The 25,824-nt window shown below is 27.1% G+C and overlaps 1 protein-coding gene and 1 long non-coding RNA gene across 2 annotated transcripts; one reads left to right on the top strand and one right to left on the bottom strand.

Moving 5' to 3' along the window:
- Window positions 1–8,689: 8,689 nt before the first annotated feature.
- Window positions 8,690–14,424, bottom strand: LOC126555320 (sentrin-specific protease 6-like). The gene is made up of 8 exons (XM_050210261.1): window positions 14,209–14,424; window positions 11,511–11,536; window positions 11,355–11,447; window positions 11,061–11,276; window positions 10,017–10,114; window positions 9,687–9,786; window positions 9,229–9,454; window positions 8,690–9,172 (listed from the first exon to the last, which is right to left on the bottom strand). Exons 1-8 carry the CDS (start codon window positions 14,266–14,268, stop codon window positions 8,984–8,986), a joined length of 1,008 nt encoding a protein of 335 aa, XP_050066218.1. The 5' UTR covers window positions 14,269–14,424; the 3' UTR covers window positions 8,690–8,983.
- A 462-nt stretch (window positions 14,425–14,886) lies between these two features.
- Window positions 14,887–19,543, top strand: LOC126555317 (uncharacterized). Its single transcript, XR_007606815.1, has 3 exons — window positions 14,887–15,302; window positions 18,633–18,722; window positions 19,331–19,543. It is a non-coding gene; the product is annotated as an uncharacterized LOC126555317 (long non-coding RNA).
- Window positions 19,544–25,824: the final 6,281 nt, after the last annotated feature.

The following is a 25,824-nucleotide window of genomic DNA, read 5'->3' on the forward strand; positions in this document are numbered from 1 at the left end:
CCTTGTATATTACTATTTTAGTACAAATTATGTAATTTGCACCAAATTATACGAATATAACATGTATTTTGCACAATATCTAAAAATTAATTTTGTTAATTTATGCCACAACAGAAAACGAAATAGATTAATGATTATACAATCTGCGCCACACTTTTAACATCAATTTTTAGAATTTATCAGCTAATAAATTTACTAATATTGCAACAGCTGTACGATAATACAGACCACATGCCTGATTTAGATTAATCTAATCTAAAAAAAAATATATAAAGAATACAGACGAAAGAAAATTGATAGAAAAATCTTAGTTACAAGTATAAAAAAGGTGAATAATTATTTAAGTTTAATAATTATAATATAATATCTAAATTAACTATAATACTATTATAAGTATTATTATAGGTATGTTGCTTTAAACATAAATATCATCATATGAATAACAATTTATTGAACAATGTACATAAAGTATGTATAATACGTATAGTTTATAGACATTCATTTATGATTTTTGTTTTTTTTTTTTATTTATATACATATACTAAGTACGTACTTTAAAATAATTAAAAAAAATGAAATGAAACTATTAAATAAACTTGATTGACCAATGGTTAAAAATAGTAAAATATATAGGTAATATGTTAATCTGTAAAAAAAAAAATTATTCAGTTATTTTAAAGTGGTGTAAATTACGCCATGATGCTATTTTATCTATCTAGTTTTATGTGGAGCAAACTACAGACTTAAAAAGTTGCACAAATTATCAAAACTAATTTTTAGATGTGGTGCAAATTAAATAAATATATTTTTGTTTTGGCTCAAATTACATATACCTGGCATTTTTTATCAGTTAATTTCATTACGCTATTCAAAATATGTACGTTGCAGTTTTGAAGAAATTGTTACAACGAAAAACTTATAATATTACGAATTACGATAATCTAAGTAAATATTGAAATGCAATGTATAGGTATATTTCAAAATTTGGAGACTTCTGCTGATAAGATACCTATCCAGACAATAAAATTGTAATGTATTAATACAGTAACAGTAGGTATAGTTATTAGTTTCATAAATAAAATAAATGATTTGAAAACGGTCAAAAAATAATGAATATAGTTATTAATTATTATGCTGTTGAATATCAGCTATTGTTGTCAAAATTTAAACTATAAAAATGGTCATAAAAAATTAATTTAACTTTCAAATAAACTTTTTTCTCCTGTTATAGGTTGAAAAAATGAGGAATCTTTTGATACACAAAGAATTATTTTTATATTAAATAGGTATATAATATAATATTTCTCACTAATTAGTTAATTTTCGTAATTTTGAGGAATTTCGGCAAGATTCTAGTACTAAACGAACGTTTATAATATTTTTTATAGTCGATAAATGAACAAATTTTGAAGAACTTTGTACCACCCTTGTATTTTTAGTTATTTAGATACTTATAGACATAAGAAAATATTTTTAATTATTATGAGTTTTTGTTCGACTCAAAAAATAAATAAATGTAGAAGTGAACGTGTTGCGGGACACGCGTTCGGTCCTTTTCGTATGCAGGTAAAATTAATCATTAACGTGCGACAGCCTCTCATTCTCTTTAATTTTGATTATTGATGCAATAAATAACTATATTCGTAAATTTATTCGCAATGCTATTTGTGTTTAAAAGATTGTGTTAATCATCACGAGAAATTTTGTCACAGGGTACACGTTATTTACCAAGAACCGCGCGTGCCTCGCTTTTCTCCGATTCGGTTTAATAAACATTTATCAGTAATAACATATTATTGTATTGAAGTTATGGTTATATATATATATTATAATATATTATACTTATTACATTGAAGCGTTTTCAGTTTATTTTTGTTATATTTTATTATTAAATAATTTTATATTGAATAGTAAGTACCAAGTAGTTAAATAATAATAATTTAGTACATCATATTTATATGGTACCATATTGTTGTTATCCGCGTTCGACGACGTAGTCATTTCGAGGAAAAAAAATTAAATAAATATCAACGTCCAACACTGAAAATTAACGACTATATTTATTATAGTTATCGGTCTCCTTCATTCTCCCTTTCACTTTCCCGTTTCAGTGTTTCACGTGGACGTGCATGCCGTATGGGTGTATCGTACTTACGCGACGTATTACAAGTATTGGTGCGGCATCCGATTTTTCTAGGAAAATTTTAAGTTTTTAATTTTAAATTCTATTTATTAGTAAGTCAGTATGATACTATTATATCCAGCCAATATTAAGTCAGGCCATTGCGGTACACGGACTGGCTTGACCCATATATAGTTTCGACTACCAATGTATAATAATATAACAGTCATTATATTACTTACATTAACATAATAATATTATGTTGGTACAATAATTTTATAATACAATATTTTATATTATAATGCAGGGACGGTAACAACGGCTTTACGATGTAGAATGTAGATATAATTTATAGATTTTATTAATAACTATCGGCTGGTGCAAGGATCTTAACAGCAACCTAAATTTTCATGTTTTTTAATTTGTACTTGTTCCATTCCTAGTGAAACTTCTAACTATAATTCCAGTTTTACAAAGGGCTTTAATAACTGCAGCAAGTACCAACTGCATTTATTTTATTAATAAAGAAATATGCTACAGGACACTTGGATTTCTTACTTAGACTATATTAATTATGAATACTAAAGATTATTTATATATCTAAGTATACCTATAACGTACAGTTTATAGTACCTACAGTAAAAACAATTATGAAATAATAAAGCACGATTAACATTAATAGGTAGTACTAACTTGTGAAATATTAAATCATTTTTTACATCACTTTTACAGTTTTACTAGAACAATAATTAAAAGCGCTGCAAAAATTAACCACTGCAATTGTTTTCATAAGAAAATGGAAATTACGTAAAATTATAAAAAAAAACACAATAAAGGAGCTGTGAAATTGTAAAATCGATCGTAACAAATTGGTTTATAAATTATGTGAGTGCCGGTAAACAAGTATATTATGTACGATACGGCGCACCTATATATAATTTGAATAAGGGCCCCAAAAAATAAGAAGTAAGCGACATTTTATTTTGATATTATAACAATTAACAATTCAAAACAAAACTAATTAATAAATAGTGTAGGTACTCCTAGTACAAAATTAGTTTATTTTTATTGTTTTAAATCATATAAGAAGTAAGAATTAAAGAATATAATATATTTTACACTTTTTTTAAGTCAATAATTTAAGACTCATTATTTAATGCAACTTTATCAATTACGGTATCTGTAATAATAGAAGTTAAAATATTTTTTTCTACACTCATGAGTAAAAAAATTTCTAAATGATCTTGAGTAATTGAGTTTCTCAAGTAAATTTTTACATATTTTAATTTGGAACCTTGGAATTTATTATGTGAAAAAAATTGATTTTTGTCATTAGTACATTTTAGTATCTAATGTTTCTCTATTTTTTATACTTCGTTTCAAAGTTTCTCTGTTTTTTTTTTTTTTACTCCGTTTTAAAGCTCCTGACTCATATTTTCGTTTATTCAGTTTTTGGTCATTGGTATTCATAACTTGTTTATTATTAAATAATAAATAATATAATATAATAATTTATTAAATAATTGAAAAGCAAAATTACAATTTATATTTATAAGTTAAAAAGCATCTAAATTTGTATAGTGCATACACTATACATTTAACACTTCAATATGAGAAATATGAATCGACATTAGACAATTTAGACAATCAAACAATTCAATGATAAAGTGACAACTGACAACGGGACATAAATAAAAGCTTATAGGTAAACACCGCATTAGTTTTGGTATCTTATAGCAGCGGTTCTCAACCTTTTTGTATTCGCGTACCACCTACACAGTTTGAAAATTTTTACGTACCACCTGACCATATTTTTGCTTTTTTTTTTGGTTATTAATAATGTACACGTTTATATTTTTTATAAAGGGAGATTTTCTTCGCGTACCACCTATCATGAGCTTGCCACGTACCACAGTTTGAGAACTTCTGCCTAATGCCTTATAGTATTATCACAGATGTATAAGGTACTTGTGCGTTATCGCGACTACCGCGAGCTACATATGCGCATCAAGATGTATATACTACCTATACTATATATTATATTATACTATACTACAACTACATACTATATACCATATTATACTATACTAAACTACTAAACTGTACTATATACAATAGTACATATATACATCTCGATGCATATGCGTTATCGAAACTTCCACGTATTATGGGTTATAGCGTCGATGTGTCCCACTCTAATCTTACATTTTGAAAGTGAATTCTATTTCTAATTCTATTATAGATAATTAGGGTCCAGCGTTGCCACTCGATCGCTGTGCTCGCAGTATTATATAGAGTACAGCTATAATCTATCGATTGTCCGATTGGGTAGATTAGGATTAAAAATTGTCAAGAATAATAACAAAAATTATACGATACATTTTCAGATTTTTGTATGGAATAAAACATGACTTACAGTAGTCAATATGTCTACGTCGGTTACGCTAGTAAGCATCAGTTCTTGTCACAAAATTCCTATCATTCACTGAAACATATTCAGATCTAGTTTATCAATGAGCTATGCATTTTTTCTTCGACGGTTTGTGTCTTTTGTGCTTTATTTTCATGAACATGAGCTTTGAAGCAAACGAGACGGTGGTTGTTATAGCAAAAAAAAAATATATATTTAATAGGAAAAAAGTTATTGCATTTGTCAAATAGACGAGTTACGCCCTGTATTATAATTTATACTTATTCTATTCTATTCTAACTTTTATATATTATATATATATATAAATATTTTGTGTCACGATGTTTGTCGTACACAATTCTAGATAAAAATTACTACACATAATGTCAAACATACAGACACAACTGAGATATCTAATACAAGGTTTGGAACTTGGAAGTAATGAAACACTATTCACGCAGAGAAACTGCGAAAAAATACAATTGTGATACGTAAACATTTACAATTGTATATTAATATTGTATATTAGCGTCGTGTGAGTAACCATATATTTATGATATTGTCCTGACACTCTCGACTCTCCTCAGAATATTTAAAAATAAACGTTAATAATATATATTACGTATTATATTACTCTGCGGATATTTTATTCTCCAGAATCTCTAATGGTAAGAAAAATAGATAATAGAATCTATATATATTATCTATAGTAAGAATAATTGTTCGACCATTGTGATACGTATGCTATATTTCGTTAGAAATCATTAATACAATGAATTTATAATGTAAATTCTTTACAGTAGTCAATAATATATAACATATATAAAATAAAATAGGTGTATTGTGTTCATCGTTATCGTACAATATACGCCTACTCACCGGCCATCTGTCGATTACCTGCCTACACCGGAAACGTCTTAAAGATAAACATGTATAATCTGTAAATAGGTATTATAAATGTTTTTAGCAGATCTCAGGAAAAGTTTAACAATACCGAAATTACATATAGAGCTGATGCACCGTACATCATCCCCTCAGTGAATATAATATTATAATATATTATTCATTTTGTATTATTATTACAGTTATTCTCATTTTATTTAGAATAAACATTAAATGTATTAAATCTTTAGTAATATCTATAAAAATAAGCCAGTTAAGTTATATTTTGTCTTGTACACATGAAACATAACAAAAAAACCCATTTTATTCCATCGGTATGAATGGTTATATTAAAAAGCAATAAATAAAAATATAACGAGATCGTATGTTGGTATATTATTTTCATTATCTGTCATTGACAATGAGTCACTCATTACATATATTTATGAAACAAAATATAACTGTTAAATAATTTTAAAACGTATAAGCCCACGCTTCTCAACTTGTGGTACGTGGATAAAGCTCTACTGCCGCTCTAGAAAAGTTCTATAAAATCTATTATAACTGAACTCTAAGCATTTATTCGGGAAAGACGTCTACAAACATCGAAAGAAAACACACACGCGCGCATATATTTTTATGTTTCATTCCGATGTTTCATTCCGATATAAACTCGGTATAAGATCCAGTTTTTCTTTAAAAATGAAATCAAAACTCAATAACGAGTCTATCCGTACGAATCATAAACTACAATATAATATCATGTATTAATAAGTATTATTATATTGCGGTTTTAGTATAAGTGTATTATTATATAGTTGTATTATTTTCGAATAAGCAGAGTACATATTATATACCAAGAACTATATATTATAACAGATATCTGTATCCGTAATAAAGGGCCCATGCGAAACTAAAACAACAATGCTTACTGAATAATATGATATATACCTAATGTGTTTTTAAATATCGAGGGAGTAAAATTGTCTCGCGCAACAGTTTTTAACTGTGTTACGGCTGTACAAGACAGAGGCAACACATGTGGGTGTAGAGTCTTCTTAAATATAATGGGTAAAACGTGTTATAAAAGATTTTAATAATATAATACTAGGAGGAAGTCGCCAGACGGATGTGTTATTTGTTTGCGTTTTATTTTTTCGTTCACCGTTAAATTTAATGTGAATACCTGTCACATATTAGGCTGCTCATCGTATAGTTAACGTTTTTCGTCCGGTCCTCATGCTATAGCATAGGTACCTATATACACAATACATATTAACATTACACCCTGCAGAGAGGTATTTCGGCCAAACATTTCGGGCGTTGTTTGACATTTGTATTGTGTCCGTTAAGGTAAAAAAAAAAAGATAATCAGAGTTCAATTGTATCGTTTTAACCCGGATATGGTTGAAATTAAGTACTTAGAAAATATAATAATATACTGTAGCTCGTAGGTCCGACAAACGTGAACTCTTTTCATACACACAAGTGGTCCACAAATACAAATACACTTAAAACTGAAATTGTTAAGATCATTAAAATTACATTTAAATATACCTACTATTATTATAAAATCATACAAAAGTAAAACACAAGTACTGAGAAGATTAATAGGTGTACAGCAACAACCGCGATTATTATTATAAATTATTGTCATTTAGCAAGTATTTTTTTGTAAAATTTTTTCGTAGGAATTAGGAATTCGAGACAATTCAATTTAATTTATTTATTGCATCATGTATGCATATTAAGCCAAATTGTGGAATTATATATATATGTATATCATTGATGCAAACGGTTGCATGGATAGGACATACACACTACACAACCTACACAAATTCTCTAAAACAATTCCTTTTCAATAAGCAACAATTAAGTAAATATGTTATTTTTATTTACAATTTTGAAATTAAAATAAATAAAAATTATTGAAAAAATTGTGTTTTTGCGGTACGTGCGTATTTCCGATGGACGATATAAACACAATAAACGAAATGAATTGTTGTTATTTTCATATCAACGTGTGGTACGATAATTTTATGATCAGACACGTACAATTTTAACACAAGTATTAGGTATGTGATTTATTTGTATTTGTCAATTGCCAGGTATTCTGATTATTTAATCAATATAAACTTGTGACGGATTTGTAATTGAAATGAGAGCAGTAAATAATATAAAAGGCGTTTCAAGCAATACAATCCACAATCCACCACAAAATATAAATGATATGTGTATCTATATACTGTCGTCTGTCAGTTACCCATTTGGCCACTTATGTAGGTACTATTTGCAATCATCATAGTCAACTTGTCAATTTAAAAGTCCTACGATCTATAATTATGCAATATGGTGCATGCAAGTTTTTTAAGTGAGGGAAGGGAAATAAATAATTATTCTGTTGTCACAGGATTAATGATGCTTTTTTCGTTTTTTACTTATATTAAGCATAATAATACAATAAATAATAATGCAGGCCATAGGGAGAGGTGCTTTAGCCCGTTAGCTCACTCTCTCTGTGTACGCCATTGGTATACATATTTTAAAGTTAGATTTGATAATAATTTAAAGTTTTATGCTAAATAGAAAATAATCAAAATGTCGATCTAAAACATTTAAAAATCTTAATTGCATAAAAAGTTTTTTTGATAACTTTTTATTTTTTTTATAATAAATTCTCATACCATTCAATCAGAATTTCTATACTCATTACAATAAAAAAATCGCATTCAAATGTATTGACTTTTCAGATATACTAATGGTGAAACGGGACTTTTGAGACACATGTATACCTATTTGTATTTCAATTTTAGATAAAATTACGTATTTTAACGAAAAATAACAATATTAATTCATTAGTTACGATTGCAGAAAACATTATTTTATGTTGTACAATCAACGTAACTTTATATAATAAAATGTTAAAAAACTCATGCACGTTAAGATACTCGTTTCAACTATTCATTATACCCACTTATTACTTATTGTATACCCTTATTAAAAATAATTCATAATATTACTAGTTATACCAAATATAGATAAGAACCTAATTATTTGTAATTAAGCCATACTTATTTCAATTTTATTTTGTTAGTTTTTTTTTAGTATAGTGGTATAGTTAATACCCAATGTATTAATCAAAATAATTGGAACTAACCCTAAATAAGAACACATATTCATGCTTTTAAAAATATAAAATTATATGAAAAAAAAATTTAAAAAAAATATTTGTACGAGTATAATTTATATTATCAAAATTAATTACATTGTTATAAACCATAAAAACCGTAAGCATTATACATTACAACAATGACAACAGCATATTGAAATATAAACTTTAAGCTTTTAATACACATGGATTTTTATATACATAACATTATTATCAAAACAAATTCTATAACCAAATAAGGATATCAAATTTAAAATAGGCAAATATAATACATTTTAAAAACTGATTTTAAAGTAGATGAATTGAAATGACCATTGATAAACCTAAAATGTATTTTTAAATAACAAATCTCGGTAATTTTTACAATTTTAAATAACGTCAAACGGGTTAATGAAATTATTTATAACATGTAATCTATATCAAGAATTGGCAATTCTATTTCTTCGGGCATAGTAGATCGTTTCTCTTCCATCTTATTAAGTATAACATATTGTAATTCTTTTCTTTTTCGGCAGTTCACAACAACTTCATCAACAGAAAACCAGTTTTCTAAATGACGAATCGGAAAAGTGTAATCCATAATCGGCCTCTAAAATATGGTAAGATTTAGCATGTGTATTAAAATACAATAATTAGTTGACTTACTTTAAAAAACATTTCAACAAAATGAATCATAAAAAGGCCACAATCTGTATAATTCGGTTGTTGAGGTACCCTAAGTGCAGCTCCTTTTATAGCTTCAGGACTAAAATCTTTTATTTGTCCTGGATGCTTAACAAAATATTCTTGTTCTAACCAACCACGTAGTGTAGCTGTGATTCTGGCACGGTCAACACCACCAGAATAGGAATCCAACACTAAAATGCAAGGCCTAAAAAATAAATAAGCTTTAATAACATTAACTTAGATTAATAATGTAAATATTTTACCGTTTAACTTGTATTCATCTGAATGTTTTTGTAACCCAAGCATCAGTTTCATAATAAAGTCCTTGTTTTGTAGATAGGTTTATCTAAAAAATATTTATATCCAAATTAAATAATAACAAAACATTTTTGAAAGCTATTGAATGATTTAAATTATTTATAGAAAAAAATTCTTACTCTTGATGCCATATCAAACAAACGAAGATCTTCATCATTAGGGTCAGCTTCACTACGATCATGAACAGCAGAATATGTAATGCGTGGCCCCGATATCCACCTATAATTTATTTAGTACACATTATTTGTCAATCACCTCGGATTAAAATATTGTAATAGAAGTATATATTCATACTAATCAACACATAAATATTTAAAACTAAACGAATACTATAAAACTAAGAGTTTTTGTATACATTTCTCATCATGCTTTTAAGAGGATTTATTTAATTTCATAATTGTAAAATGAAATATTAAAAATTATAATATATTTAAATTGTAAATATTTACCAGCATCATCATCAGGTTCATTTACTGGAGTTCCATCTCTCATATTAACTTTACCTGATAGGTACGGAAAACAAATTACTGCTAAAAACCAATGTTCACTAAAAATAATAATTAATTTGATAATAATTTTAAGTTTTATTTAAAACAGATGATTAAAGTTATGTTAATTCTTACTTTTCATTCACAGGTATAAAAACAAAATCTTTCTTGAATATGTCTTCATTTTTAGTCTAATTTTTTACACGATCATGTCTTCTCTGTGATGGTGTGTAATGTGCTGGATAAAAAGAAGCATCAAATGGTTTCGTCATAGTAGTATAAAATGTAGTATAAATGTGTATTAAATACATATGATTGTTTTCTATCTTCCTCATTTAATTTTTGAGTATACCAATCACTATAATACAAATAATATTTTTCATAATATAATTCATAACTATTATTAATAAAATTTGAATTGAAATCACTTACTTTAAATAAAATTCTATTAACTTATCATTGACATATTTGCCTGAATTAAGCATATTATAATCGGATATACTTAATGTAATCTTGATTAAATCCTGTTTGAGTATTCTATAAAACATAATTATATTTAAATATGCTTAATAAAACAAGTAAAAGTAGTGTTATCACTGAGTAACACTCGCCCATCTGTCTTATAAGTACAATATAGCAAATTTACATTTAGCAGAACCAATATTTAAGATATAATGATCAGATATCTGTATAATATACACATAAATATTTAAAACTAAACGAATACTATAAAACTAAGAGTTTTTGTAAACATTTCACATCATGCTTTTAAGAGGATTTATTTAATTTCATAATTGTAAAATGAAATATTAAAAATTATAATATATTTAAATTGTAAGTATTTACCAGCATCATCATCAGGTTCATTTACTGGAGTTCCATCTTTCATATTAACTTTACCCGATAGATTTGGAAAGCAGATAACAGCCATAAACCAATGTTGACCAAAAATAATAATTTTAAGTTTTATTTAAAACAGATGAATAAAGTTATGTTAATTCTTACTTTTCATTCACAGGTATAAAAACAAAATCTTTCTGGAATATGTCTACATTTTTTTTCCATCTTTTTACTTTTCCGTGTCTTATCTGTGATGCTGTGTAGTGTGCTGGATAAACAGAGGCATTAAATGATTTCGCCAGAGTAGTATAATAAAAGTGTGTACTAAATACATACGTTCGTTCTCTATCTTCTTCACTTAATTTTTTAGTATACCAATCACTATAGTACAAAAAAACATTATTTTTCATTATATAATGCATAACTATTATTTATAAAATTTGAATTGAAATCACTTACTTTAAATAAAAGTCTATAAGAATATCATAAATGAATTCATATGAATTCAACATCTTATTATCATTTATTTTGATCTGTCCTTCTTCTAGTACTCTATAAAACAATATAAAAAATTAAAAAATAAAATTTTACAAGTCAAACATATTTCAAACTTACATTTTCTCGTCTTCTTTAATTTCAATCTGAAAATTGAATTTTAAATGTTTTTAATAAATATATTATCGATTATTAAAAATATATAAATTAATTAAATATTATTTTTAAATGATATAAAAAATAAATAAACATAATTATATTTAAATATGCCTAATAAAACAAGTAAAAGTAGTGTAATCACTGAGTGACACTCATCCATCTGTCTTATAAGTACAATATAGCAAATTTACATTTAGCAGAACCATTATTTATGATATAATGATCAGATATCTGTATAATACTTCAAAATCTGATAGTATATGAATGTCTAAACGATTAAATTTTTCTTTTCCTAATTTATAATAAATTTGAAAAGTAAAATAACATTTACTCCATTTACCAAGAAAATGTGGTTACTTAACATACACGACTGCACGTGAAAAGTAGGGATATCAGTACATTTAATACTAATTTATAAATTTATAAAGACATAAATACATTATTTAATTTTAATCAATTCATTTTAATATTATCAGAGTTTCCAAGTGTTCATACTTAAAAACATAGGCAATTTTAGTAATATCAGTTCCCTTAATTTTTTTTTTTTTTAATTAAATACCTATATCAATATAAAATAAAAATAAGAAAAGTCTCAAATTAATAATTTAGTATTTATAACTTAGTTAACATTAACCGATTTTTCACAAATTTGACAAATCACATGTCTTAAAATGGTTTTTGAACAACCTTTTGTATGAAAAACAGTTCTTAAATATCACAATAATTTAAATTTTATGTCTGATGGAATAATTAGTAGTTTGATACAGAATAAAGTTTGGAAAGTTAAATGACATAATAATTCGGATAAAATAATCATATTATCTTTTTTTTTTTTTTTGATGAGTATGAGACTAACTCTTCTTGGTGCTCATGCTGGGAAAATATAGGGGTTGTTTATGTATCATTTGAATCATGTATTCCCCCAAAATTCCAGTTATTTTAAATTACATTTTTCTTGCTAATGGCAGTAAGGAGTTTGGTAATACAAATATATTTAAAGAACTTATTAATGAAATTAACTATTTACAAAGTAATGGAATAAATGTAAATATAGAAAATCGAAACTACACAATTTACTTTTCCTTGTTATTATTTATAAGGGATAACTTAGGGTTACACCCAATGCTAGGTTTAAGCGAAAGCTTTAATGCAAATTATCCTTGTTGTTTTTGCTCATGTTCTAAAATTGAATGCAATTTTTTAGTTATTCAAGATGACAGTAAACTAAGAAACAAAGAAAACTATTCTTGGAGTATAGCTATAGATAACCTATCACTTACAGGTATCTACAAAATGTGTGAATAGATTGGAGTTAATGGTTTCCATGCAGTTAACAATAACAATTAATTATTCAGTTGATCTAATGCATGGAATTTTGGAGGGAGTTTGTTCATATGATTTATCCGTTATATTATAAGAAATTATCATTAATTTAAAATACATTTAACAATCGCATAGAGTATTTTAACTATTGTCCTTTGGATCTCCAAAACAAACCTCAGTTAATATCTATGGATGTTATCGGAAGTAACAAAAAATTAAAAATGACAGCAAGTGAAGTGTTATGTCTCAGCAGACATTTAGGTGTTATAAGTGGAGACCTTATACTTATTAATTCTGAATTTTGGCAATTATATATACAGCTTCAACAAATTATACAGATAGTCACTTTAAAATCAATTCAACCAGGGCACATTTTACTATTGAAAACTCTAATTACATAACACCATGAGTTGTATCTAGAATTATTTAAAACAAACTTAAAACCAAAATTCTACCACTTACTTCATTATTCATACATAATGAGTAAATTTGAACCTGTATCGCATTTATGGTTTATGCGATAAGAATCTAAACATAGGGAATCTAAGCTTACTGCACATTCCATTACTAATAGGAAGCACATTTGCTAATCATTGGGTATAATCTCTAAGTTCATCTGTAGATATGATTATATGAAACAGTAAGCTAATTGACTGATCTATCAACGCACAGCTCAAACCATTGGACAGATCGCGCTGAAATTTGGCATACAGATAGCTATTATGACGTAGGCATCCGCTAAAAAAGGGGTAAAAATTAAAAAAAAAATTTGTTCCGATTTTTTTGAAATTAAGTATACATACTCTATAACAAAAAATAACATTTCCTATTATCTTTATTTTGTGAAATTCAACATCAACCGGGGTTAAAAGTGGTAATATTGCCCACTTAGAGAGCAGGGGTCGGCAACCTTTTTGGTGTCAAGGGCCAAAAAATAAAAATAAATTTTTTCACGGGCCTTAATTTGAATACACCTTGTTTTATGTAAACGAAATATTATAGTAATTCTTACTATAATATACTGGACATACTTCATTCGTTACAACTAACATGCACTTTTTAAAAAACTCAAAGTCAGTAAAAGGGCGACCGTTTTTTGCCAACATTTCAGCAACTACAGAACTTGCTCGTACAGACACTTCGTTACGTGTATTTTGGGATTTGAAAATATTTTGCTGGCTACTAAGAGATGTTAAAAAATGTTTTATTTTGTTTTGTCTTAATTCACTAGTTAAGTTTTCAAATTTTGCTTTATGCTCATTGTCGTAATGTCGCCTGACGTTGTATTCTTTCATTACTGTTATGGTTTTATTACAAATTAAACATAATAACTTACCACCGTGTTCGATAAAAAAGAAAAGTTCGGTCCAATCTTCTTTAAAAATACGATGCTCATCGTTAATTTTTCGTTTAGGAGCCATAGAGTTACACGTACAAAAATTTGAAACACAGAATTGAGACGATTACATTTCACTAGAAAATCGATTCAGTAATACAATAAGTATAAGTCGTATTTCGTTTTGTTTAATAAATTATTATCGATGTTTAACGAAACGTAGATGACGTGTACAATGTTTCTATACATAATATCTATTTTTGTTCAATATTGTACAACTAACTTCTCGTGAGAAATCCCAATTTTTATCAACAAAGATTACGTGTTATATAATATTTTTAAACTAACTATAAATTATTATCAAGGGCCGCATAAAATTGCTACGCGGGCCGCGGGTTGCCGACCTCTGTCTTAGAGAAACACTAGGTTATACGTTTCACAGTTATTAGACCGTTGTATTTTGTTTCATTAATACCTATATACAATGTGCGACCCATTGTCAATGGCAGATAATGAAAATAATATACGATCTCGTTATATTCTTATTTGTTTTTTTATTTTTATTTATTGCTTTATAATATAACCATTTGTACCGATTGGCATAAAATGGGTTATTTTGTTATGCTACATGCTTGAATAATATTTAAGATTATATCAAATTGTTTAAATAAAATATAAGACATCAAAAGTACAATTAAATTATTATCTAACTGTGCGGTGGGTGGGATAGGACGTTAGGTTAGGAATCTAACATGATAACAAGAAATAGTATTTATAATATTTAAAACGACACAATTTGTATGCTTCAGTATTTTCAGTTATTTTATAATTATTATATACATGTGATACGTTGACTTTTATCTCTATTACGCTCCATACTCAAAATACTACAACAATTAACTATACTAAAAGAAACAGCTGTAGATTTATTGGATGACTGTTTGGGGCGTTGCCTATTTATATTGATATTAGCGTTTGGGATATGAGTCATGCGCATAATCTGTGCGTGTACGTCTACTATATTACTTGGTCCGATTAACTTTATCAGTAGCATCACGGAAGTCTTGAGGTGTGGTCGTCACTGGATTTTTATTGTGAGTATACATTACACAATATATTATATAATTTATTATCTATAATTCACTCCACTCTAAAAGCCGACACACTGTAGTCTAGGTGGTGGCGTGAAAACGTAGTCGGACACAATAAATTATTTACTAGAGCTCAAGAGCTGGGTCAATAATATTTTTTTCTGATATCCGTTATTCCGATTTATATAACCGATCCGATATTCTATTTCCATAAACCAATACAAAATAAAGTTAAAAAGCAGATACCGTAATTGTGGGTGAATAGAAACAAAATTTCAAAGTAAATTTCATTGACCAATAACGGCAATAACTACAATCTAAGTATAACTATTATTGTTATTTGTTGATGTATTAAATTACTTATGTTAATATACAATTTAAAAACGTTAAACGTTTAAAGTTTAAAAATAACATTGACAATTTTAATATGTTCACTATATAATAAAAATGTTTGTTATTTCTATAATAAATAGGTGTCTATTTTTTAACTAAATAAAATTAATTGAAAATCCTATTTTTATTTTTCATGACAATGTAATATAATATTATTTAATATTAGATTGTATTAGATTTATATCATGCTTTACTCATCTCTCATTTGTTTGACTAATGAAGACGTTAAATTAATTTATTTTTCAATTTTAAATCGGTATAACCTAACCTTGTTATATTATTTCATTATTATTCAATGTTAGCCGATTATTAGAAATTTCAATAACTAATAAAATTGCTATTTTGTATCAGTAATTTATTTTAACTGAATAAATATGTATAAAGTTACCTACCTAACTACGTAAGTTTACTGCATTACATTTTATAACGTTAATATCTATCTACTCAATGAAAATCTAATTTATATTAATTTTATCAGAGACAGAATACTTTTATGATTTTGTGTATTACAGTCTTGGTTAAGTATTACGAATTAAGTTATTAATAAATTGACATGAATGAAAATGTCAACATGTTATACATATACTATTAATTATACATACTAAAAGTATAAAATACTTTCATACAGGTTATGGTCACAAACTGATCACAAATATTTATTTGCTTAAAACATATTATAACTCATACTAAACAGAAGATTAAAAAAACTAATACATTGTTACAAAAAATGATTTGTTTAAAAAGTAGAAATAATCTATTTCAATTTGCTCTATGCCTATAAGTATTAGAATTTCTTCCTTTTTATAATATAATTTTTTTTTTTTAATACAACATTATACTATCACATGTAAAAATATTAAGCACACACATATTGAATAAAATAAGTTTTTTTAAAATTATTTGTTTTATTACAATCTTAATTACATCTTAAATAAACAACTTATTTTATTGTCACAAGAGCCAAGTATTTTTCAAAATATTTAATTTGCATACATGTTTTTAATTAGATATCTATATCATAATTGCTAAATGCATAGTTTATTAATCCTAGTTAATATGTACATTTTTTTTCATTTTTTTAGTGAATTCTTGATACCACTTTTTTAGTTAAATTACATACTTGCATATAATACATTTTTGATGTATAAATAAGTTCATATTCTACAATAATTATTTCTTAAAAACCAGTGCTGTCATGACTTTACATTTATGGTTAATACATTAATTTATATTATTATTATGAGCCACTATAAAATGTTACCATCATTTAAAAGTCCAGGACTATGAAAAATGTATTTCTAACTTGATGATACAGTTACATCAGAATTTCTGTAATGCAGTAATGCAAAACATGAGTAATGATTTATGTATTCAAGAAATTAGAAATAATTTTCCAATAACCCCAGACCTAAAACAACAGTAAAATTTAAAAGTGGCTCTAACAATATTTTTCCTAGAATTTATTACTTTAATAGAAACTATTTCTAATAGATATTTAACAATAAATATGCTTCTACAGTACTATACTATCATTTACTTAAGAGCAGACACAAGACGAGGGCAAAGGGGGCTATGCATTATGCAAAGACTGTTGATGGATAACCTTCTTTTTTATTAAATAAACTTTATTAAATATCATTGCCACCCCCATTTTTGCAGTCTGTATCTACCTTTGTCATTTACAAAATATGAAATGTCAGTATTTGGCATCTTACTATGTAAAGCAATACAACTTAAAATTAAAATCCATATTTTCTTTTATTACTTTGTATTGGAATTAATCATACATCATAAAAACAAATACTTAGTGGCAATCTAAATATAATAATTATTATTCATAGATACCTATAAATACCTTATAAATATTGAATTATTGTACCTAGCTATGGCTAAATGAAATAATTTGGTAAAAATCTAATACAAAAAAAAATATTACTTTAAGAGATAATTAACAAATCTAGAATAGCTGTGAAAGTGTGACGTCATTGGGTCTGCCTGATCGTAATTGTTTAACTTGTGTGTAAATATTCTTCACTTAACATACTAATTGACCTAATTAAAAATTGTATTTTTGTAATTTACTTAACATATAAACATGTGATAATAGAAGTGTTTAAAACTATAAAAGTACTAGAATTTCAGTTTTATAAGTAGTACCGAAAGTTTTGAAAAGGAAAATTTAAACAACGCATCTTTTTAAAGATTTTTATATTTTAAATACTAAACGTTGTATTGAAGTTCTGATACTTTTATCATCTAAAACACTTCAAATAACACATTTGTATGTAAATAAATTTCAAAAATAAAATTTTAATAAGATAAATTGTTGTGTGAAACGAGAAACTCTTACACCTATAAGGTGAGCAATTCTGATGAGCTGGGATCAATGACATCACCTGTCATTTTAATTATTTAATTAAATAATGTGAGGAGAAACATTACCATTTGTCTTAAAATTGAACACTCCTTCAAATAAAAAAAACTTATTCTTGGTATTTTTTGCTCCTTTAATTCCTTCTTATGCAAAATTAAAAATCAGGATATTTACTCTTCATAATATACATATATATATAAACTATATTTAATACCACAACTAAGGGTAGTTACTACTTTCCTCAGAAATGTGATTTATTTACGTAATACATACACTTGAATACTTCCCCCCTTAACCCCTTTAACTCACTGTTAATATACATAACTGTATTATTACAAAAACATTTTAAGAAATTCATTCTTATTTATATTTTGTCTTTATAATATTTAATTAAATTTCAGTATTCAATATGCTACTGTAATATAAACATAATTTAAGTTTGTAACATGTAACACCAACACAAACTTTGCTTAAAGGTAGAAGATATTACAATGTTTTGGGTGGTTTTAATATTATATACATTTTGAGCTTTCTAATATTTAAATTTTCTATTTTTTATGTTTTAGAAAAGAGAAATATAAAAAATTACCAAGAACACATTAAGTGAAAACAAAATATATATATCAGAAATATGGATAACCAAGATAAACAACCGGGTAAGTGGGTACCGCTTTGCAGTACATTAGGTGCCGTGTGGATCATTATTATATATTATAGAAGTGTTAAATTTGAATCCAATGATAGTTATCATTGTATACGAAAAACGATTCTGAACGAAGATGATTTGTCAGCCTAGGATATAATTTCCAGTATTTGCTGAAAAAGGTAGTTTGTTTAAATGGCCTTAATAATGCAAAAAAAATAATGCACCAAGGATATTCACTTTGCCATCGGAAACCACCCCCAAAGTTTGAATTGAAGTATTATTTCGACTAGTTATGCAGTACACAGACACAAAAGCAAAAAAAAAAAACACACATCATTGTAAAATCAATACATTCATCTCTTCGTTCAGAATCTAAAAGCTAAGAGAACATGACAATTATTCATGTTATATCACTAAACTGGGTGTCGCAAATAAAGATCTCAAAAATCTTAAGTCTTCTATAGACATATAAAACACAAAACTTCTTAAATTATAAACAGTTAATCACAAAAAACATTTTTCTTATTGCCTTAGTTGTAAAAATAAATAATAACTATTTAAAGAATGATATGTTGTAATACTTCCTGAATTAATGTAAAATATTTTATTCCGTTTTAGACAACACGGGAATCATAGTGATAGGTGATTGCCCATCCAGGTCATATCGTTGCCCTATTTGCTACCGTCGCAGGGAAATTGTCAGATTAATAGCCTGTGATCATAGAATTTGCTTCAGTTGCGTCATTCGTATGGTTAAGCATGGTTATACTACATGTCCACTTTGCCGCCAAGACATGACTACATCCTTGTAGTTGCCTCTTCCGGGTAATCAATTGTAATTTGGAACCAATATCAATTGATTGAATTAACCTCGGAATTAACTTTGATTTTCAAAAATATATTATTTGTATAGGTATTTAATAAAAATGTTGTAACATTATTAATAACATTATTTATTTGTATATATATGTACTATACTATCATTTACTTAAGAGCAGACACAAGACGAGGGCAAAGGGGGCTATGCATTATGCAAAGACTGTTGATGGATAACCTTCTTTTTTATTAAATAAACTTTATTAAATATCATTACCACCCCCATTTTTGCAGTCTGTATCTACCTTTGTCATTTATAAAATATGTAATGTCAGTATTTGGCATCTTACTATGTAAAGCAATACAACTTAAAATTAAAATCCATATTTTCTTTTATTACTTTGTATTGGAATTAATCATACATCATAAGAACAAATACTTAGTGGTAATCTAAATATAATAATTATTATTCATAGATCTTATGGTACCAAAAGATTTTTTTTTTTAAATTATTTATTTGATTTTTACTAGAATATTAACTCATTTTGTTTAATAATACCTATACTTCTATATTTTACACTGATCAATGCGACAACAAGCTATAATTAACCTATAATTAAATTAAGCTATAATTATAATAATAATTAAGCTATAATTAAATAAATATATGTAAAAACGATAATAAATAATTATAGCTATCATTATTTATAAACATACTGGATTTTAGCTAGGTTTTTATTTTATTCTTAAGATCAGTAATCACCTATCACAAAGAGTAAAGACAATCATCTAATGAGTTACGGAATAAATTTATATGTGTAGTTACTTAAGTATACTGCATTTTATTTCATAATGTGGGTATATACTATGGTATGTATGAAAATCTTATTTATATTAATTTACCAAAAGCAAAATACTTATCTAATTTATCGCCTATTTATTCAACAAAATAATAATTTTTTAAAAAAAAGGTATAGGTAAATTGTTTGAATACGTTTAATAATGATAAATTTAACATATAAATTTAAAATTAAATTATTAAAATTAATAAAAACTTAATACGTATAATAAGTGTTTTGTTTTACAAACCTCTATAATAAAAACACAAATAAAATTATAATACAATATAACTAATTAATACCTAACAATAAAATTATATACAAATTTATTTTATTCTTTTTATAGGTACTAAAATACTAATAATTGTAATGAGTACCTATAGATAAATTGATCATAGGTTGTTAAAGTAAAAACTTAAAACCATATCAATTACCTAACCTAATTAAATATTTTATTTTCGTAATTTATTTAACATAATATAAACGTGTGATATAATAAGTTTTTAAAACTATAAAAGTATTAGGATTTCAGTTTTTTAAAAAGTATCTATACATTTAAAAAGGAAAATTTCTATAAAACAATGTATCTCTTTTAAGATTTTTAATATTTGAAATACTAAATGTTGTATTAAAGTTCTCATCCTTTCATCATTTTAAACACTTAAAATCACACATTTATATGTAAATAAATTTCAAAAATAAAATAATTATATATTTTATCTGAAATACGTACCAGAAGCAGGTATTATTTGAAATAAATAGGTGCGTGCAATTTTAAAAATCCTATTTCTAAGTGATAATCAATAAGCTACTTAGAAATATTTAGCATTCAAATTTTGTTACTATTATTATATATACACTGGGAATTCAAATTTCAGTTACAGAGACTTATTTGCAATGACAAGTAGGTAGGTATATTCAACTACTCTAACTAAAAATACCTGTTACCGGACTGTTACTTAACCACCTATAGGTATCTCTAATGTAAAATACGAATCCACTATGTAGGTATATACTTACGATTTTTTTTTAAATTTAGTTTATGATAATATGCTATTTGCATATACTTTATTATTTATCAAACTAATTTTTACAATTAAATTCTTATATGGTCTAATCGTCAACAGTCATCCAATAAAATTATTTGGATTCAACGATAAACAGTCATTATAATATTATATTTCATTAAATAACGATAAGAATAATATTACGTGTTCGTATATTGGTAATCCTATATTGATGACTAATTATTTGTCCACATGGAATTTTTTAAATAGTCATAAAATTTACATTATTAAAAATAAACCGGGGAAATCGGTCTTTTATATTCATAAATGAATTTCTTCATTGAGTCATTGTAGAGTGGATATTGTGTTAGATTATAAGCATGAAGATTAAAGATAATCTAAAATCTTAAAGATCTTTAATCTTCATGATTATAAGTTACAATAATTTATAATTTTCAGTTGAGGTAGTCTTTCAGCAAATATTATAAGAGATAATTTATTTGGTACCTATATATATTTTCGGTTCGGCGGGGTGGTGTTACGTTATGTAATTACTTCTCAAGCCGTTTCACGGTTATTCTCGGGCGCGCGGAATTCCCTGTACGTACTTTTTACGTAATCGTTAACTTGGGAATCCTAGCGAACCGAAAAACACACTTCTGGCTAAAAAAATATCTTAATACCTACTAATAAAAGCAATTTACCCGAGCTATGTGTCATCGTGAAAATAAAACTCTTACCTTTTCGGTGTCTTGAGTCGGAGAAGATTCCTCTGCGGGGAGCCAATTTGACGCGGCCTGTATGATGGTTGTCCCAGGTAGTAGACGTGGACGTAGTCACTTGTGACACACATACACACACACACGGTGGGTCGAATAGTTCAATGAACAAGACGTCAAGTGATATAGGTAATGTAACGAGATGTATTTATGTATTTGACAAACGCGCGGAGCGTAATACAGCAAAACAACGTGTAGAGAGATTTTGGAAAAAAAATAAAAAATATAATATGTAACATTGTAGTATGCAAAGTCGGCGGTCGGCGTAAACGGTCGTGCGGAACGCGGAGTCGTGCGGTTGACGGTTAAGGCAAGAGAGAACGATCGCCGGCGGCGGCCCGACGTCTCTTCCTGTCCAGCCTAGCCGTGCCGCCGTGGAGCTTTGGTCGGAGAGTCGATCGTGTCGTGTCGTAGTCGCCCGTGATGATGATGGTTGATAAGGTGCCTTGCGCTTTGGTACCGTAGCTTCGATAATATTACGTCGATGCTTTTACTTCGAACGATTCACGTCGACGCCCGACGGTCGCGTAGTCGCGTGGACTTACACACACACACACACACACACATATATATATATATATTATAAATATTATAATACGTATGTCGTATACTAGCCGAGTTATCCGGCTTCGCCCGTGTGTATTTTTCATATTTAGGAATATTGGTGTACGCGCGATGCACGAGATTATTTTTATCGATTAAGTTTTCGGAACGATTCTTATCTACACGACGGACGAAAAAGATAGGTAGCTGGAAACCCGCGAGCCGCCGTGCGCCCGTGCGGTGCAGCACAATATACGTATCGGCGGTGAACAATAAATATAATATATATTATTTAAATATAATAGACGCTGATCGCTGTAACACAAAAACTACGCAACGTACGAACTTGAAATGTGGAATAGAGGTTCCCTTCGTATTTTCACCGTGCGACAAGAAAGCATTTACAAAAGTGTTGCGTTTTAGTGGAGTACCTAAACAATTACAATTATTTAAGTGGTATATTTTGGATTTTATATGACGTAGGTATGGATTGCACCGGCGTTCGTACGCGTTGTACGTCGCGCACACATCGATATCTGTATCTATATCTATACTACTATATAAATTATAAAATGAAGTCGCTCTTTTGTGTTCGGGATAAACTCCGAAACTACTTATATTCAATCGTCGTGCGTTTTTTTTTTTAAATTAAAGAGGACATGACAGAGAAGGTTTTAGGCATAACTATATCATAAAATATTAAAATTGTAAGGGGTTTTCTACGACCGCGCTAACCAAGAAAACTGCATTAAAACGATGTGGCAAATATTTTTTACTGTTATACCTGACAGTCTGCTGAAGGTTTTGGTACCACTTTTGTTAATAAGAAATAATTGTTAAGCCCTTGAAAAATTAAAAAACCAAGCTAATTCTCACCATATTGACTCGATATTTAATTTTTTTGTCGGAGAGGTGTGAGAGGGGGATTGTATTTTTATGTTCCCATTTTCAATAAAAATATATTTGTCATTAATACCGATAGAAACATTTCAATACGTTTTACTTTTGAACGGGCTACTTTATTTTTTAGTCTTGGGCATAGATACAGTATAACTGTATAGGAGTTAACGTTCATTTATTACGTTTTTAAGTTAGTGTTTTTTAACTAAGCCAAGAGTATAGCTAGTATTAGGTAATGGAAAGCTAATTTTAAGGAGGCAGACATTTAAATTACATATTAGTAATAGATTATGTGTAGTATATTTTATGTGTTTAGTAATTTATTTTAGTGTTTTCGAAAATATCAAATATGGACAGATAAATTATAATATTTAAAACTGAAGCATTGCAATTTTCAGTAACCGGTCGACATATGTAATCTTAAAAAAAAAATAAAAATTAATAACATATATAAATTATAGTACGGAGCTCTAAAAATCATAACAAAAAAAAAAAAAAAACTTGAAAATATTGAATAAGTTATTGAATTTGTCATATAGACGAGTTACGTCCCGTATATACGTATTCTATTATATTCTAACTTATATATTATAAATATTTCGTGTCATGATGTTTGTTATCGGACACGTTTCCAAGGAATTAGATAATAAATACATCCAAAAATACGTTGCCTCCTAGAAAAAAATGACTACACATAAATACATAATGTCAAACATACAGATACAAATAAGATTCTAATACAAGGTTTGGAAATAATAAATCACTATTCACGCAGAGAAACTGCTAAAAAATACAATTGTCCAATTTGATATGGTTCACAATGCTAATAAAATTTTATATAGCACGATAAAACCTATCTAATTTCTTAGAAACGTGCGCAAACAATGGACGTATAGCGGACTGCTGGTCGCTGAACCGGATACAAGTTATCACCTAAGGTGCCCACCTACTGCAGCGATGGCGGTGGCGATGGCGTTAAAATAAGTCCGGACACAATTTTACCGCCACCGCTGCAATGTGTGGGGAGTGGGGACCTAATAAGTTCTGATACTTCTATCATCTAAAACACTTAAAATCACACATTTGTATGTAATAAATTTCAAAAATAAGATTTTAATTAGATAAATTGTTGTGTGAAACGAGAAACTCTTACACCTATAAGATGGGCAATTCTGATGAACCAGGACCAATCACTAATCTTTTTAAATTAATTATTTAATTAAATAATGTGAGTAGAAACGTTACCATTTGTCTTAAAATTGAACTCTCTTTCAAATAAAAAAAACTTATTTTTGGTATTTTTTGCTCCTTTAATTCCTTCTTAGGCAAAATTAAAAATTAGGATATTTACTCTTCATAATATATATACCTATATAAACTATATTTAATACCACATCTAAGGGTAGTTACTATACTTTCCTTAGAAATGTGATTTATTTAATTAATACATACACTTGAATACTTCCCCCGCTTAATCCTTTTAACTCACTGCTAATATATATATATTATATATATATATAATATATATGACTGTATTATTACAAATATATTTTAAGAAACTCATTCTTATTTGTATTTCGTCTTTATAATATTTAATTAAATTTCAATAATCAATATGCTACTGTAATATAAACATAATTTAAATTTCAAATTTTTGAGCTATTTATAGACAACTGAAATTTTCGATTTTTCTGAGAATTTTTTTATGAAGTGTCGATTAAATATTTTTAGTCGAATCAAAATACTTGGAAATTAATACAAAGTTCTTCATAAGTTTTTCTTATAGTGATTACAAAAATATAAGAATACATAGCCACAATTTTTTTTTATTAATATTTGAAATTCAAACATTGACAAAAATTCGTCAAAATCATGAATATTTGCAAATTATTTTATAGGTTTACGTCATAAAGATTTTTGTAAAAGAAACTAAAAGTTGAAAATTTAATACAAGATTTTCCATAAGTTTAGCTTACAATAGTTATATAAAAGAACTTAAATTTTGGTGGATTCGGACCATTTAAACATAAACCACTTTTTTCACCAACTACTGAAAATTATATCTTAGGCTGTCAAATCATCTTCGTTCAGAACCGTTTTTCGTATACTATGATACCTATTATTGGATTCAAATTTAACACTCCTATAATATATTATAGTGATCCACACATTATCTAATGTATAGCAGAGCGGTACGCCGATAGCCACTTACCCGCTTTTTTAAAATT

The sequence above is a fragment of the Aphis gossypii genome, unplaced genomic scaffold (assembly GCF_020184175.1).
Source record: "Aphis gossypii isolate Hap1 unplaced genomic scaffold, ASM2018417v2 Contig00799, whole genome shotgun sequence".
Lineage (NCBI taxonomy): Eukaryota > Metazoa > Arthropoda > Insecta > Hemiptera > Aphididae > Aphis > Aphis gossypii.